This window comes from Drosophila busckii, chromosome X (genome assembly GCF_011750605.1).
Source record: "Drosophila busckii strain San Diego stock center, stock number 13000-0081.31 chromosome X, ASM1175060v1, whole genome shotgun sequence".
Lineage (NCBI taxonomy): Eukaryota > Metazoa > Arthropoda > Insecta > Diptera > Drosophilidae > Drosophila > Drosophila busckii.
Window position 1 is genome coordinate 16,366,977 of NC_046608.1, and position 17,081 is coordinate 16,384,057.

At 35.5% G+C, this 17,081-nt stretch overlaps 3 protein-coding genes across 3 annotated transcripts; 1 reads left to right on the forward strand and 2 right to left on the reverse strand.

The window, feature by feature from the left end:
* Positions 1–264: 264 nt before the first annotated feature.
* On the reverse strand, positions 265–9,726 carry LOC108605600 (autophagy protein 5). The gene is made up of 6 exons (XM_017995377.1): positions 9,502–9,726; positions 9,350–9,449; positions 9,082–9,187; positions 8,790–9,015; positions 7,969–8,074; positions 265–530 (listed from the first exon to the last, which is right to left on the reverse strand). Exons 1-6 carry the CDS (start codon positions 9,652–9,654, stop codon positions 412–414), a joined length of 810 nt encoding a protein of 269 aa, XP_017850866.1. The 5' UTR covers positions 9,655–9,726; the 3' UTR covers positions 265–411.
* Positions 9,727–10,023: 297 nt separating this feature from the next.
* On the forward strand, positions 10,024–15,851 carry LOC108607236 (fibroblast growth factor receptor substrate 2). The gene is made up of 3 exons (XM_017997914.1): positions 10,024–10,284; positions 11,088–11,408; positions 14,148–15,851. The coding sequence occupies exons 1-3, from the start codon at positions 10,201–10,203 to the stop codon at positions 15,621–15,623; spliced, it is 1,881 nt and encodes a 626-aa protein (XP_017853403.1). The 5' UTR covers positions 10,024–10,200; the 3' UTR covers positions 15,624–15,851.
* Positions 11,551–13,538, reverse strand: LOC108607238. The gene is made up of 3 exons (XM_017997915.2): positions 12,603–13,538; positions 11,922–12,130; positions 11,551–11,859 (listed from the first exon to the last, which is right to left on the reverse strand). Exons 1-3 carry the CDS (start codon positions 13,446–13,448, stop codon positions 11,673–11,675), a joined length of 1,242 nt encoding a protein of 413 aa, XP_017853404.1. The 5' UTR covers positions 13,449–13,538; the 3' UTR covers positions 11,551–11,672.
* Positions 15,852–17,081: the final 1,230 nt, after the last annotated feature.

Genomic DNA, 17,081 nt, shown 5'->3' on the forward strand with positions numbered 1-17,081 from the left:
CTCGATTGGAAGTTTTATACGCTGCATTCGGCCTGGTACTTGGAACTCTGCTGCTCTCCTAATAAAAAAAAACTTTGAATGGGCTAAAGACATAATGAAATCTAAATTATTATAATTTGAACAAGTTTTGAAATAATACAAAAAAAAACATTCTATTTACAACAAATACATATTTATTATTATTATTTTTTTGTTATCATTTTGCTTGTTTTTATATATGTATAAATGCTAAATGAAGCTAAATATTATAGAATAAATATTCGTACATGCATAAAATATTGTACATTGAGCCTAAATGCTAAAACTAAAGCTAAACCTGTCGATCGTTGCAGAGATCGAGACAAAAAAATAACCAAAAGACGCTCACTGGTTAATTTCAATCTTTAAACTTGTTGTTGTTGCTTTTGTTGCTTAGGCGCTTTTATAGTCGACGAATAAATGCAGAAAATTGTCGGGATAGCTCAAATGCTCGGACATCCATTGAAGATTCGTCTCCTCATGGAGATCAATGCCATGAGTGCGAAATCCCACTGTAAAAAGAAAAAAGAGAATAAAAAGTGATAAGTTTATGAGTTTGGGTGATAAATCAGTAGCTAGAGCGTTTACAAAAATTTTATAGTTTTATCTTTACGATTTGTAAACTTTGGTGGAACTTTGGCGCCAAGCTGATTAGTATTAAAATCAAAGCAAACATTATCGCTGAGTTTTCGGTTTTAAGTTCTCAAGTGGATTTGACTTTCGTCATATATAATTATAGCTTGGTAAATTGTAATTATAGATTGGCGTTTTGCAGATACTTTCAGCACATAAATAACTAGTACACACACATACATATATAACATATCACTTGATATATATATATATGTGTGTGTATACTAAGCACTTATGGCATACAGCTCTGATAATGCCCTGATTATTACATATATATATATATATATATATATATACAGTGGGAAGCGAAGTGAGTGTGTCCACGCGATAAGATTTGTGCAACGCGTCGAGTTCAAGTAGAGACGTATACGTCTAAATCTACGTATACGTCGAGCCACTGCATGTACGTTGAACAATGTACGATACGTAATTCATTGCTGATACGAATCGATCACACACACACACACACACCTCTCTCTTTCTTCTATATACGCCACTCAGTCTATATATGTCATTGTTTCAAATTCAAAGTTTCAAATTCGAGTTTTTATTCTCGGTAATCTTATAACGATCAGTTCTAGCTTTATTTCAAAAGCGATCTTATAGCGTTGAGTTCAGCTGCTAAAATTCATATTTTTATTTATAAGCAAAATCTTATATACATTTTAAGCTTTAATTGATCAATCGGTAACAATTCAAAACGTTTTACTTAAATTTCTTTGAGCAATTTTAGTTCTTATTCCAAACTGTTAAACTCATTTATTCTAACGATCGTTGGAGCAGCAGTTGATGAAGCTTCAAGAGCTTAGAGTTACTATATAAAGTTCATAATCTATTTATTGTAACGATCGTTAGAGCAGCAGTCAAAAGCTTAGAGTTACTTTTGTTATTTAAGAAAAGTTTTAAATTATTTATTGTAACGTGGATCAGTTAATAAAGCTTCAAGAGTTTAGTGTTTACTCAAAAAAATTAATATAATATATATTGTAACGATCGTTAGAGTAACAGTTTTTAAAATGAAGCTACTTTTAAGATTTAAGCAAAGTTTATTTTTTGTTTCGTTTATCTTTTGTTATTTACGAAAAGTTTTTACTATATTAATTCAAGGAAAAGCTTATATAATATATATTGTAACGATCGTTAGAGAATCAGTTTTTAAAATGCAGCAAAGTTTATTTATATTATACGATTATCAAAAATGCAGCTTCAAGAGCTTAGAGATACTTTTGTTATAAAGTTATAAATTATTTATGGTAATGATCGTTAGAGGATCAGTATCTATATAGCTTCTATGCTATATAATATTTATCTATATTATTACAACGATCCTTAGAGTAACAAGTTTCAAAATGAAGCTAGTTCAAGATTTAACGATCGTTTATTAAGAATAAATAAAATTACTTTTTGTTGCATAACTCACTGCACATTAATTTAGAATTATAGACGCCAATACATTAAGACATAAGTATTGATTATTATTATTATTAGTTGCTGTTGTTGTTTGTGTGTGTGTGTGTGTGTGAGCAATAAATAATAAATTCCGCGCATAGTCTAGTTTGATTAGGGTTTCCAGAGCAGATATATATATATGCCATATAGCTATAATCTAAGCGTGTGGCACGTGAATGCTAATAATGACAATAAACAATGAATAACAATAATAAATGAAAACAACATTGAGAACATTCTAGCACAAACTGTCTGGCGCCAAAGCGTCTAACAATTTATTGCAGCCAATTCAAGTCTTTTGTAAAGGCAAAAAAAAAGCTGAAACTTGAAGTCAACTCATTTTCCATTCCACTGGGGATCTGGATCTGGTCATAGCTCATGCCTATAAATAGACGCACTGCAATGCGAAATGTATCTGATAAGCAAGGTACCCTCCAATCATCATAATAATTTAATCGATTGTGCTTTTTATAAACCCATAAAAAGTACGTACTATATAAAAAGCAAATTAGCGCCGACTCGCTCGCTCGCTCTCTAGCTGTCTTTCTCTCTCTCTCTCTCTCTTTGGTATATTGAACTTGAATGACAGCATATCAAAAATTGTACTTTTCGTTTTTATCATATCTTTTGGCTCTAAGTTCTTCCGCTTTCAACGTCTTTATTATTACAGTTCAGTGACGCCTGGACAAGTGGCAAAAAGTAAAATTTGCTAATCTTCTACGCTCTTCTGCTCTCTCTCTCCACTCTCCACTCTACTCTCTGCGCTTCTCAGCTTGCAAATTTGTTTTGACGCAGCAACAAAGTTGTTGCAATTGCCAATTTGGCCCCGAAAAGCGTCGAGTGGACAACTTTTAACCAAAACAACAACAGATATATATATATATATATAGATATATATGTATATATGCATCACAGGAAGTATAGAGCACGGGGCAGGGGTAAACTGCTGACATCAGACACATAAGCAGCGTATCTCTTTCACTCTCTGTCGCTCTATCTCTTTCTTGCAATTGCCCGATTGTCCGGATGTGGCGACGCTTTAAAATCGAACAATAGTCAAATCAAAAAAAAGTTGAAAAATTCAGACAACAAATCTTTTAAGCTATTGTTAAAATAATTTTGATTTTTCTTAAGCACACAAAACTAAAAGATATAATACTAAAGATATTTATAATACGTAGAGTTTAATATTTTAAAACACTATTTGTGTTATAATAATCTTTTTTTAAATTCCCACTTTATTAATGCTTAAAAAACTTTTAAGACTTTTTTAATTTTTTTGTTTAAGCATTTCGAGTCAAAAATATGAATAAAAACATAATTTTGTTGAAAAATCTTTATAAAACTGCTCTATTTAATTTTTTGATTGATTTCATAAATATATTTCAAAATATTTTAATTTTTTAATTGCTTAAAATAAAACTAAGCTATTTTTTATTTTATTTTATATATTTGTTTTAATTTATCTCTCGTAGTTTGCCTGCGCTATTCAAATTAGTTTTTGTATTTAAAAAATAAATGTGAAAATGCTGTTAATCCTTAAAATAAACAATCGCATGTTAAGCTGCTGCCTTCAAAGCGGCAATTGTTTCCTTTTCTCGATTTTGTTTTTTTTTTTGAATGTCAAAAGCAAAGCAGCAACTTGTTGCTGGCAACAGTTGCAGCTGCTGCTGCTGTTGCTGCTGTCGCCTGGCCTTGCCGCAGGGCCCACCCAAAATGCAAAAGGGCGTGGCACACACACATATACAAGTGCACATTGTGTGTGTGCCTGTGTCCTGTTGTTTGGTCTGATTGACGAAATGCAAACGAAGAAGTGAACAGAAAAAATAAACTAAAATAAAATAAAACAAAATGTGTCGAAATTGGGTCTAAGCAAATGCAAAGGTGGCAAATGCAACAGCTGAAAAGGGGAGTGGGGTGGGGGGAAAGCAAACGAAAACTGCTGACCGTAAAAGATACGAGAGCAGCAAGTGTGCACACAAGTGCGAGCGAGAGAGCGCAGCAGCCAAGTGATAAACACACACACACACACACACACACAGACACACAAGAGCAGCAGCAGCAGCAGCAACGAAGCTGTGAACTGAGCGTGAGGTGCGATTTCCGACGACGGCGGCGAGCTGAAGGTGTAAAATACAAATAAGCGGAGGTGATATCTCAGAACTTCCTTTTCACACATGCGAAGACAGACAGAGAGAGAGAGAGAGAGAGAGAGAGCGAGAGAGAAAGAGAGCGCGCGAAAGCGAGAGAGCAGGCACAACCTACACAAACATCAGTGCTGCCGCTTTGGCAATTCTCAGCTGTGGCTTCGCTTTTTTATCTGTAGTCATATTAGACTATTTTAATTCATTAATTTAGCAATAATAAATTAAAAAATTAATTATTTTGTGTTATTCTATGGAATTCATTTAGCTGCATAAAGCTATTGAACTATTTTTAATGCACAATAAAAATTAATTATTTTGAATTCAACTATTTTTACGTTTGAGAAAGTCAGTTTCAGAAATTTTGCGGCATTAAGTTAGCTAATTAATTATTAGATTAGTTATATATTTATGTAGGCTTTATTTTTGTAACCAATATGTTAATATGTTAATATTGTTAAATTACATATTTTAAATTAACAGCTTGTAGCAATTTTCTAAAATTAACTCAACTGCTTTTAGCTATTTGCCAATATTTATTAATCCAATGAATTATTTTATATGAAATAGGTAAACCATTTAAAATGATTTTAGTATTGTATAGTTAGTTATTATTCATTTAGCTACTTTCAGACAAAATGTGTATTTTTGAGCTATTTATTTAGCGCTTATATTTAATGCTAGCCGTTTTCAAAAATTAATTTAGCTACTTTTGACAATTTGTAAACTTTTGGAATATTTTTATAAATTTACTAACAATAAGCAATATTTTAAATTAGCTTATTTTTTACAAGTTTTCAAACTTGCAGTTAACTACTTTTGACTATCGCTAGTTGGCCACACACTAACACAAACACACGCACGCACGCACAGACGCTTGCAAACATTGCGAGAGAGCGAGAGCGACGCAAAAAGCCGCCGACGCCAACGTCAACGCCAAAAAAGCAGCAGCAGCAGCAAGAACAACAACAACACGTTGCTGACGCTGCTTTCCGGTGAACGCCAAATCCGCAGTCAACGTCAAAAGCAGCAAAAGAACAGGCGGCAAATCATGAAAGCAAAACGCACAACAACAAAATAAAAAAAAAAAAAGAATCCAAAGCAGACAAGCCAAAAAAGAAATGCGTTTGGAGTTTGTGTTACGTTTCTTTTATTTTTGACGCGTCTTAGATGCGCTGCTGCTTCTTCTTCTTCTTCTTCTCCTGCTGCTGCTGCTTCTTCTTCGTCTTGTGTGTTAGCTTGTTATTGCTTTTGGTCTTTTTTTTTTGATTTCTCGGAATCTACTTTGAAGCAACTTGTATGCATTTTTTTTCTTACGTTGCGCCTCTGTTCTTTTTTTTTTTGTATATTTGAAAATTTTCATTTCAATTTAAATACAAATTTTCTAATGAACATGCACGCATTACAAATACGCAACATGCACGCACTTGCATATGCATGTCTATGCGTGTCTGCCGGCCTGGGGAGACCGCCAGCCCAGCGTACGTGCCAGCCAGTCTAAACTCTACCCACCCCCTCTACCCAGCCCCAACCCCTCGCTCTTTTTATATCAACTCTAGTCTGATTTGTAGGCGTTTTCAATGGCGGATGCGGATACAATTGAAGTTCTGCTCACTCGCTGCGCTGCTCACTGCAATTGCCAATTGACTACATGAAGTTCCTCCCCCACTGCCCTCCTCCAATCCACTATGCCTCCCCAGCTCCCTAGGCGGCTCCCTTTGCATAAGCAACGTTCAACGTTCTGCATTGTGGGGAGAGTATTATGTTCATCTAAATTCCTTTTCGCATTGTTTTTTAAATTGCCTCGATATATAGCAGCGCAAATCTTTAATAGAGCTCTATTGAAATATAGACTTGTTTACGAAATTAATAATTGTATGCATTTGAAACATTAGAAAATGCTATATATTTCAGCCAATAGTATTTAGCATAGATAATTAGCTAATTTATTTATTATACTATAAAATCTATAGAAAAATATTCTACGTTTCCCTTAATTTATTATATGCTAGAGCTAAGCCTAGAGATTTTTAAATTGCACAAAAATATAGCAGTGTTTTTTTTTTTATAAAATTCTATAGAAATAAGTATATGTATAATTATTTATTTAAAATATGTTATATCAAAAACTATAGCCCTTTAGTGCTTAGGAAATAATTTAAAATAGAGTATGGAAGGTCTTGTATAAAATTCTGTAGAAATAAGCAAATGAGATAATTAAATACCGTAAAATGATTTGATCAAAAACTCTAAAGAAATCATTTAGAAAATCGTATAAAATTTTTAATTTAAGTAAAACTGTTGCGGACACAATAAATTCATAGCTCAAATTTTTTAAATATTTTGAAGCTAGAATTTTTAAAAAGTTGCTAAAAGTTTAGAGTTAGTTTTAATTAAAATAGAAAGAAACTGCCATAAATTGAAGCCATAACAATTTGCATGACGCTGGGAGCAATTAAAGTTAAAGGCAGACAATAATTAACTTGTAATCTTAATCCCACACAGAGAATTAATCAGAGAGAGAGAGAGAGGAAGAGAAATGTTCCATGGCCCACTTAAGCAGTGAAGTTCTTAAGGCTTTAGCTGGAGGATGCAATGCACCTTAAGATAACAAAACTGCGCTCATATGTGTGTGTGTGTGTGTGTGTGTGTATTTGTGCATCAAGGACATGAGCAACAGTTTGTTGCAACTGTCACGTTGGATGACCTTTGGGAAAATACGTGTTACAACGTGGCAGGACACAAAAAGGATCTTTTGCATCTCTCACCTTTCAAATGGGAAATTCCGACAGCGCATTTTGGGCGAAGCATGCAAATAAAAATTTCACACCTTACACTGAGTGTAAGAGAGAGAGAGAGAGAGAGCGAGAGAGAGCTGGGAAATACCCTTAGCCTTAGCCGTAAAGCACTTTTTGCTTTGTCAATGAAAAGAAACGCCGAAGAGTACTAGAAGTAACTACTTCGCCTACTACTACATACTAACAACAATAATTTTTCTCAAAACAATATTCTAAAGCATTTTTCTGTTAAGATGCTTGCCTCACTTCGTAATTCGTAAATCCCGTAGCCGCAGGTATTTAGTTCCGCCTATTGTTGTTCTCGTCTATGGAATTCCCAAATGTCTAAGCTCAGTCGCTCGCACTCGCTCTCGCGCTCTCTCTCTCTTTCTCGCTTGCACTTGTGTCTTGCGCCGGCGCCGCAGGTCAGTTCTCCAGCAGCGATTTGAAAAGAATTTTTCTTTTCAAAAGTTTTTACTGTAGCGCATTTTTCCGAGCAGTTTTCGCTTAAAGGCTGAATGGCCATCGATTCTATAGAGAATGCGAGAGCGAGATAGACTGACTGCCTAGGGGCTATTGTTCAATCGTTTTTTTTTCTTCTTCGCCATTGCCATGTTCCTCCTACGTTTTTATTGTTGTTATTGTTGACTGGACATTGATGAATTGAAGCATGATTGGCAGCAGTTGCCCTTAGGTCTCTTCTCGGCATCGTTTCAATAGAAAAATTCTCTCTATACATAAGTCACACCAGACTGACTGGCACCTTTTTCTTCCTTTACGTTTCGTTTGTCTCTGCTTTGTCTGCCGCCGCCCCTGCGCTCTCCCTTCTCTCGGTCCCTTAGCTCGTGCATTTTTCTTTGGGCTTTGGCTTTGAGTGCCCCGAGTGCCTCTTGTGGTAATTGATAGCCGGAAAATCCGTTAAAGCAAAAAATTGTAGAAAAACTCACCCGCTTTGCGCACAGGTGTCGATAATTCAACCATCAGATCGGCCAAATTCTTCTTTTGTCCACTTTCGCTTAGCGGCGTTATCAACTTTTGCATGTACGTAAAATCCTATTGAGAACAAAATGTAGAAAAACATTTATAATAATCATAATTTTGCTCTCTAGGCGTAACTAATTTTTCTAGCTCAAGCAGCTGTAATGCATTTTCAATTACTTTAATTGCTAAAAAGGGCGACATGGCTTAAATAATATTTTGATTTGTAGCACATTTTTAAGAAATATTATTTTAAAGTAGTTGACAAATAATGTAATTTAATTTAGATATTATTAAAAGCTATATTTTAATGCTACAAATAATTTGTTTTACTTCCAATAATGTTAATAACTTACAAGGAAAAAATCTTTTTTGCCTATAAACTTTTAAATTTATAGCCACGATTGCAGCGATTTTCTTTTTAATTTGTTTCTTACATAAAATATAAAATAATCATGCTTGTTAATTTAATAAGAAAATGTCTGCTTAAAATATTTCTAGCAAAAACTATTTCAATAAAAATTAATTGTTAACAAGAAAATTCTTTCTAAGCTTGTTATGTAATCTAATTTAAATATTTTTAGCAAAATAAATAATTGGAAATAAATAAAATTAACTCAAAGGCATTGTTTATAATAAATTATAATACTAACATTTAATGCCTTTTTTAATACTACCACTAACTCATTTCAAATGCATTTTTGTTTATGTAAATTCCTATTGTCTCTCAAGCTTTTAAAGTTCAACAATATGCCTTAAGTTATTTATGCAATGAAAAAAGTAAACTCACGTCATCAAAGTAGAAGCGCACTGGAATGTTTTTGAAGGACTCTTGATCGCTGTAGGGCTCCATAAGACGTCTGTTCACAGCCCAGAATTGATCGAACTTATCATTAATGAGGCCAAGCCAAAGCTGATTGTGATCCTTCTTTTGCATGGCGGATATAACCAGGCCACGATGCTTCAGCACATCGGCCTCCTTTAGGCAGGATAAGTAATGCGATTCCAGCAGTTCTCTTAAAGTTAACAATTTAAACAAATTATATAAATGCGAGTTATATAAATATAAACAAATACGCTACTTTGTATTAAGTTTGACGAGCGTGTCTTCGGGAAATTTGGAAAAATGTATGGTAATGCACCAGGGCGTACTATCCTCCTCCGGATGCAGCAGATCATAGAGCACACCTGTAACACAAGAGCATAAATGTAATTAGCTTTAAGTCAAAGGCGTTAGCCAGGTGGACAAGGCAAAGGCTTAACCAGCTGCCCAATGTGATTACTGCAACGCTGGGTGCATGCTTAGCTCCCAACCCACTTGTTACTGTCGGCTGTCTCAACTCCACCCACCTATAGGATAATGCAGACGCAGCGGTGTGCCGTTATAGTCGAACCAGGCAGCACCCTCTTGATGCTCCGCCGCTATATAGCGTGTAAAGTATTTGCGTACCTATAAACAAATGCTTTTATTTGTGTGTTTCGCTTATTATTTGCAAACTTACTTTGTCTGTGACCAAAGGTAGATAGCTGAGACGTGACACCATCAAGTAGAATGGTTCTGGATTAATTCCAACGATTTCATCGCTATCGGCTTGAAAGCATATGCCTATTTGTCCTTCCCATATCATGCGTAGCACTTCGCGATCGTGCGCCATTATTTATTTACTTTATTTTGCACAAAACTATTATTGTTTTTGTTATTTGCACAGCAAGTGTAATCGATTGGTATAAACGATTGTTTGCAGCGAGTTGGCAGCACTCTTTATCGACATGCGCGCATTTTTGCGTTACGGTGACTGTAAAAATACTAACGTACGGCAACACTGACAAGAAATACTATCGATATGCATATGTAGCACTGTGATCTTAGTTTTATGGTATTTTTATGAGCACAGTTAAGAAAAATACTAGTCTCTGCACAACTTTTATATCATTTATCGATCGCTTGATATAATATAAAATGCAGCTCTGGAAGCGCATAAATAAATAAAGTAATCGCTCCAAGTATTTTTTTTTTGTTGCATGTAAAGTGTTTTTAGTTGCGCTTAAATGTAAATATGAAGTGTGAATCTCAGTGTGCATGTGCCAAACATACAAAATACGCAAGACTAAGCATAAGTGAATTAAACGCCAAGTGACAAACGATCGCATTTTTTGTTTTGACAAAAAAAAAACCCAAACTGAAATAAAAAACTGAAAGAATGGATGTTGAAATACCTGTTTTAGCTGGATATCTTAATGTTCCAACACAAACTGGATTTTCGCTAAATCGTATCTCGAAAAAGGTAAGAGAACAAGCCTTAAATTTATAAACAATGTGTAAAAATGTAGAATTATTCAGCACAATGATGATTATGTTGCAAATATGTATGCATATTCGGCAAAGCTGCGCATTTAAACAGGACTTGCGGCAGAGACATGTGTGTATGCATGTGTGCGTGTGTGTGTGTGTGTGCATAAGTGTGAGTGTGTGTGTGTAGATATATCTCCATCTGCATACTTGTTGCATACAAATGAAGCAGCATAAGGTGAGCGAAAGGGAGAGAAAGACTAAAATGCTAAACGGCTAAAAGAAAAAAAAAATACATAAATAAATAAATGGAAAATACAGTAAATATAGATTATATGCAAATAGACGCACACGCATTTATAGAATGCAAAACATTTTTATTAATTATGAGAACTACTAACAAATGCTTAAGTTTGCGCCTAATCGATCATTTAGTATTAGCAATTTTTTAATAAACAATTTGTTTGCCTATAAGTTATAATTTCATATAAAAGCTGCGTCATATAACCAATGTCTACTGTGATTTCGTTTTGCGTGTGCGCGCCTGACACACACACACACACACACACACACACATGCTAAGTTATGTATGCGTGTGTGTGTTTATGTAGTTTTGTATGTATGACAAGTGTTGGGGGATTCATGCTATATTTATATATTTATTTGATGTGTTTAACAGATGTCTGAACATTTTTTTATAGGGACCGTAGTGGAATTTCGCCTAATTGCAGTTATGTTTAATGCTAAGCTTTGCACTTTTATTATTTGAATAATAATTTTGATTTATTTGTCTTTTAGAAATCATGCAGTCGCTATTGCCTTTTGTTTAAAGCCAGTCGTCATGGCATTGCACGCCTTGAGCTCGGCGAGAATAAAGATGATAAGAATCCAAAAATATTTACGCTGGAAAATTGTGTAAAGATCACACAAGAAGCGCCGCCAGCTCAGCTAATACATATTGTCAAACGGAATGGACAGCTGACATTGAATACCAATAGCGATGAGGAGCTTAAGGATTGGGTTACAGCACTACAAACCGTTGCCTTTTGCGATAATAGCGGTCTACATGCAGCCCACGGTGCCATCGAGGAGGATAATGATCTATATTGCAGCTCATTTGTAAGTGCGCAGGGATTAACAACTAACAGTTCTATGTTGTATAAGTTGGTTAGTCATAAAACTATCGATAGTAACGCTTAGTCTAATTATGTATTTATTTATTACATAAAAACCTTTGCAGTTCCAATTTAGCTGAAACATTTATTTAAAACTCATATACTTTGTCAGTTATCGATACTATCGATACATAGTAGCATTTAATTGGCTTAACATTAAGTTTTGCATTAAAATGTAGTTAAAAATCGTATTATGCGTAGAATTTTGTCAGTCATCAGTTTGTCTTTGCCCATCAATAAGCTTGCCATAGTTTTTACCTTGCGTTTGCAAATATTTTAAATAATTTATGAATTCTCTATAAGTAACAAACTGCTGTCTGCTATGAGCAGCTTCGCTGCAATGATAGCTACAATTTGGATCATAAATCCAGCCGCGCTTATACTCTCGCTGCATGCTAATAGTTGTTAACAATTATAAACATTAGCGTAAGCTTAAAGTTTATGCTGTAATGCTTACCCGGCTTGAACGCTTGACAGACATCGATTGAACATGCGCTTGGATTGAGAGAAATAGTAAAGCGCTTCGGGGCCGTCTTTGCGAAAAGGTATTGAAATTAAAAAGACTAGAGGCAATTTTTCCAAATGCACTTGTTTCATAAGAAAATGCGCAACGTGTTGGCGTTTAGTCCAATCGCCGTCTAACCAATAAATGACTGCATAGAATACCTTTGAAGAGAGTTGAATATCGTAAGCACAAGCGTAATATCGTAAAGTATTATATTTGTAGAGTGTAAATCAATATAATAACAGCATAAGGCTAGAGTGAATATCGTAAGCTTGCATAGCGTAAGGTAATACTAAATATCGTATCGTAAATATACAAAATATGCTTAGTTCTTAATCAGAATATGAGCAACAACATGTTAGTGAATATCGTAAAGTAAATTTACAAAATTTCAATGACTGCATAGAATGCTTTAAACGTATTGAATTGAATATCGTAAGCACAAGAGGTAATTATCGTAAAATATAATTTTTATATATTGTATAAATCAACATAATCGTTAGTTAGTGCTCAATATCGTATCGTAAATTTACAAAATTTAGTTCTTAATACGCAGCAGAGTCTCATTTTAGTGCGTGAATATCGTAAGTTAAACACTGAATATCGTATTCTAAATTTACAAAATTAGCTCACCTCAATTTCTGTATTCACAGTCAGAGTGCTGGATGCAAGCAAACGCTTGATGAGATTGAAATCCAAGCGCCGAAACTCACGACTTGCCACAAAGGGCATAAGTGTCACGCCCACCATATAGATGAGGCAACGCTCCACTGCCACGCCCATGCGCCTGGAGTACATGTAAATGGCAGCGCCACAATTTCGCTTCTTAATCATTTCGGCGAAGCATTGCCAGCATTGAACCTTGAGCTCATCAATTTCGCACAACACGGCGACAGCAAAGAGCTCCACCAGCTCCTTGGGCGTAATTTGCTTTATGGGCTGCGTTAGCCAATTGACGGCCTTGAGCAAGCCACGTCGCGTTATCGTCACTGGCAGCTGAATGAGCGACTGCTGCCAGAAAAACGACGACAAGACCGTGAGCAGAAATTGCTGGAAACGCATCTCAATGCATTGCACAATGAGGCTGCGCCTGGTGCATCTATTCCCGCACAGCTCTGCGATCAAGCGATCTATGAACTCCTTGTACTGCATTGTGCGCGACGCCTTTGGCCATTGCCTCTCCTCCAGCGGCAGGCGCCACAAGTCAACCTCTATCTCCGCCGACTCTGCATGCGATGTAATGCTCGATTTGTAGAACAATTCCAAACTAGTGTCGCTCAAGGAGCTATCGATATGCAGTGCCGATAGACTTGTATAATATATTTTCAAATCATCGAAATAGTTTGATTCGGCGTCCTGCGTCGTCTCCTCCGCAATCGCGATTGAGTTCGTTGGGATTATATTATATGTTAATGTTGCTTTAACATCTGCTATTGCCTCCTCTGGTGCTGGCTCTTGTGCTTTCGTTATCACGTCCATGTTGTTAAAAGTTAAAATAACTAAAGTATGACTACGAATTTTTGTTTGGTAAAAATTTGTTGCCTTAATAAAATTGAAAAGTTGTGCACTTAATCGAGGCTTGCTTGATTTTGAAACTAATTTCAATTTTGAATGCTAAAGTATATATATGTAATTTTATTATTATTTATTACTTATTTAATTTTATAAATTTTTATTCAGTTGTTTTCTTCTATGTATTTATAAAAATTAATTTAAATTTAAATTTTTTATTTACTTGTTCAGTATTATATATTTTTTAATCATTTCCTTTATTATGTTTTTCAAAAATTATCTTCAAATATTTATTATATGCATATTACTTATGTGCTTAAAAATATTAAATTTAATTTAAATTTTTAATGTATTAGCTTTTAAATTTTATAATCATCATAACTATTTTCAAATATTTTCGTTTAAATCATTTATTGAATGAATCTCTTCAAAATATTCTTCGCTATGTTTTGTGTTCAACAATTTATAAATGCCTAAATGCTTTTTGTAATAATATTTATAAAATGATAGCTTAGTCTTTTTTATCACCCAGTTTGCTTTTGTTGACAAAGTTCTAAGATTACAACAGTCTGAGAAGTAAAGTAATCAGAGCTATTGACGCAAGTGTTTGTAATTAAATATTAAATGAACATTTGAATTAATCAGAAACTTTTTTTGCGCTTGCAGGATGGATTGTTTATAATAACACTGATACCATCGGAGGCGTCGATACGCTGCAACATCGAACCGAAGACGTACATGCTGCAAATGACGCCAACGGAGCTGCAGCTGAAATCGGAGGATCTGAATGTGACCATAGCCATGTGGCCATATCGCTTTATACGCAAGTACGGCTATCGCGATGGCAAGTTTACGTTCGAGGCGGGACGCAAGTGCACCACAGGCGAGGGCGTCTTCACGCTGGATCACACCAATCCGCAGGAAGTCTTTCGCTGCATGTCGGCCAAGATGAAGTCGATGAAGAAGCTCATCAGCGGCGACAGCCTGAGCAGCATCGAGTGTGGCGAGAATCAGTTTAGCGCTGCCGCCTGCATGGAGCCAGGCTCACGCAGTCCGCTGCCGCCGTCGCCATCGAGCAACGCCGTCGTTGGAGAATTCGAAATCAATTCTACCCAGAGCTGCATTTCGCTGCATGGCTTCATCAGCAGCAACGACTCGCTCAACAACTTCTCAGCCAATAGCATTAACCTAAGCGTGCCCACCAAGCATATACCCAGCAAGCCGCCACGCAAGCTGCCAACAGCGCTGGACCAGCCGAGCAACTGCAACAACAGCAGCAGCAGCAAGTCCCAGCAGCAGCAACAACCATGTGATAAATTTAAGCATATAGTAAAGTACGAACCCGTTGCCATAACGACCTCGTCAACCTCGGATGCCAATAGCAAGAATAATGGCGGCGGAGGCTCTGCTGTTATACTGAAGCCTTCGCCCTCACCAGAGCCACAGCTGCCGCCGCCGGATTTGCCGCTGCGCAATGAAAGCTGCAGCAAGCTGCCGCTGGAGCGTGACTACGAATGCATTGAGAACATTACCGAGGCCTGGAAGACGCGCGGCGTGGGCGATGTGCGTCATTGTGAGCGCATTCCCAGCGTCGCTGACAATGATTTTGTGCGTCAACGTTCGCTCAGCAAGCGCAAGGAGCAGCAGCAGCAGCAGAGCAGCAACAGCAGCCCAAATACACCCAAAATTATAGACATCGATATAGGCGAGGGCGCCGCTCCAGCTGCTGAGGCCAACTACGATCGCTTGGATTTTCTATCGCCAAATAATAAGACTTCCAGTGGCTATAAAACAATTGTTAATGTAACGCTGCCAAATCGTTTGCGCTGCAGTCCACCGCCGCCAAATGAGTATGAGCTGATAGCTAGTCCAGATACCGAAAGTTTTCGCAAGGCCGACGATAGTCACTTGGGCTATGGCATTTTGCGCAAAACCAGCAGCAACAACAATAACAACAACAACAACAGTAGCAACAACAATAATAATACACTGCCCGCCAATAATAATAATGCTGCTGCCACGCCCACCACAACGAACAAGAGCATTGCAGATGCTGCCGCCGCCGCCGCCGCCGCCAGTTTGGATCATCGCAGCTATAATGGACTCAACTATACAATTGTTAGCAAACCCAAGCGTGTCTAGTGGCGCCGCCAAAATGACAGAGACAGAGACAGCACGAGAGAGAACACAGACAGCCAGCAACAAGAACAACAACAACAACCACAACACATCGACAACATTTAGCAACAGCCATAAATTTACTTTTGCATTTAAATCAACAAATATTCGAATAGAATTGAACAAGCATTTTATACTTTTTAGTATACTTTTGTATAAGAGTGAGAGCGCAAGAGAGAGAGAGAGAGAGAGCGCGCATATATTGTTGTTTAAGCTTTTCTGCTTATTATATACTTTTGTTGTTTATATAAAAGTTGGATAGAGTTAGACAACAAGGAGAGAAAGCGCAAGACAAACTTAAGCTATGCTCAAAAATTATGCGTTATTGTTTAAACAAATATTTTATTGTCCTTTTAACATACTTAATTAATTTGAAATTTACCAGCGAATCTTTTGATACTGCTTGAATTTATTTAACAATAATTTATAAATATTTTATTATAAAAAGCTTATGCTTAAATTCCAAAAACTGTTTTGACTTCAAACCAGCAGCTGCTGAAACTTTTAAATAGTGAATCTCTAATATTTATTTTAATTATTGAAAATTCCAGCATATGTAATAAAATATATGCAAATACTTAATACAAAATTGTTAGAATTTTAAAAACAATTGTGGGCAATATTAAATGCAAGCAATTTCTAATACTTTTTGAGCATAGGCAATAATAATGATATAAATAATAATTCAAATAATTGCACAATGTGTTCAATTTTATTATTTTCTTTAATAAGAGAACCCATATAAATCGATTGTATATATTTTGTTTATAAAGCAACTAAAGCTGCTCAAAATTATTGCTTTGTATTAATTAACTTTGAAATTGAAAAATATTTATATAATTTGAATGCATTTAATGTCTTGCTCCACATTTGCCATATAATTTAAATTGAATTGTGTTTTGTTTCTTGCTCTGCTCTTATACAAATTATAAATTGTAAAAAATCTCAGCTGCAAATTGTTAATTGCTTGTTGTTAATTTTTTCTCGCAAAATTACAAACATTTGTTTTGTGTTCTTTTGTTTTGAATGCTATGTATAATTTTTTTTTTGTGTAAAATTCATAAGCTGTGATTCTTTTTGTTAAATGCGCAAGGGCATTTAAAAATATAAACATTTAATATAACAACTATGCAATTTTGCAGTTGTAATTACAGTTAATGTTGGCCATGTGTTAAAAACGAATATAAGAAAATATTTTAAACAGCAAGCAATTCCATTATACAATATAATTTGTTTCGAATTAAAATTACATGTACATACGCCACATACTTAACATGCATACACACACACACACATACATACATATAGTTTATACTTATTGTGAATTATGCTTAATTAAGTTGTCAAAAAAAAACACGAACATCGCCATTTAGTTTTGTTGTAAACAAATGTTTATTGTTTTGGTATTTTGACTTGTACCAA

Coding starts and splice junctions, on each gene's coding strand:
- LOC108605600 (XM_017995377.1), bottom strand. CDS start 9,654: ATGGCGCACGATCGCGAAGTGCTACGCATGATATGGGAAGGACAAATA. Junction 9,450..9,501: donor TACCTTTGGTCACAGACAAA/GTAAGTTTGCAA, acceptor ATTTGTTTATAG/GTACGCAAATACTTTACACG. Junction 9,016..9,081: donor CTCGTCAAACTTAATACAAA/GTAGCGTATTTG, acceptor GTTAACTTTAAG/AGAACTGCTGGAATCGCATT.
- LOC108607238 (XM_017997915.2), bottom strand. CDS start 13,448: ATGGACGTGATAACGAAAGCACAAGAGCCAGCACCAGAGGAGGCAATA. Junction 12,131..12,602: donor CTGTGAATACAGAAATTGAG/GTGAGCTAATTT, acceptor CTCTCTTCAAAG/GTATTCTATGCAGTCATTTA. Junction 11,860..11,921: donor CTGTCAAGCGTTCAAGCCGG/GTAAGCATTACA, acceptor AACAACTATTAG/CATGCAGCGAGAGTATAAGC.
- LOC108607236 (XM_017997914.1), top strand. CDS start 10,201: ATGGATGTTGAAATACCTGTTTTAGCTGGATATCTTAATGTTCCAACA. Junction 10,285..11,087: donor TAAATCGTATCTCGAAAAAG/GTAAGAGAACAA, acceptor TTTGTCTTTTAG/AAATCATGCAGTCGCTATTG. Junction 11,409..14,147: donor ATCTATATTGCAGCTCATTT/GTAAGTGCGCAG, acceptor TTGCGCTTGCAG/GATGGATTGTTTATAATAAC.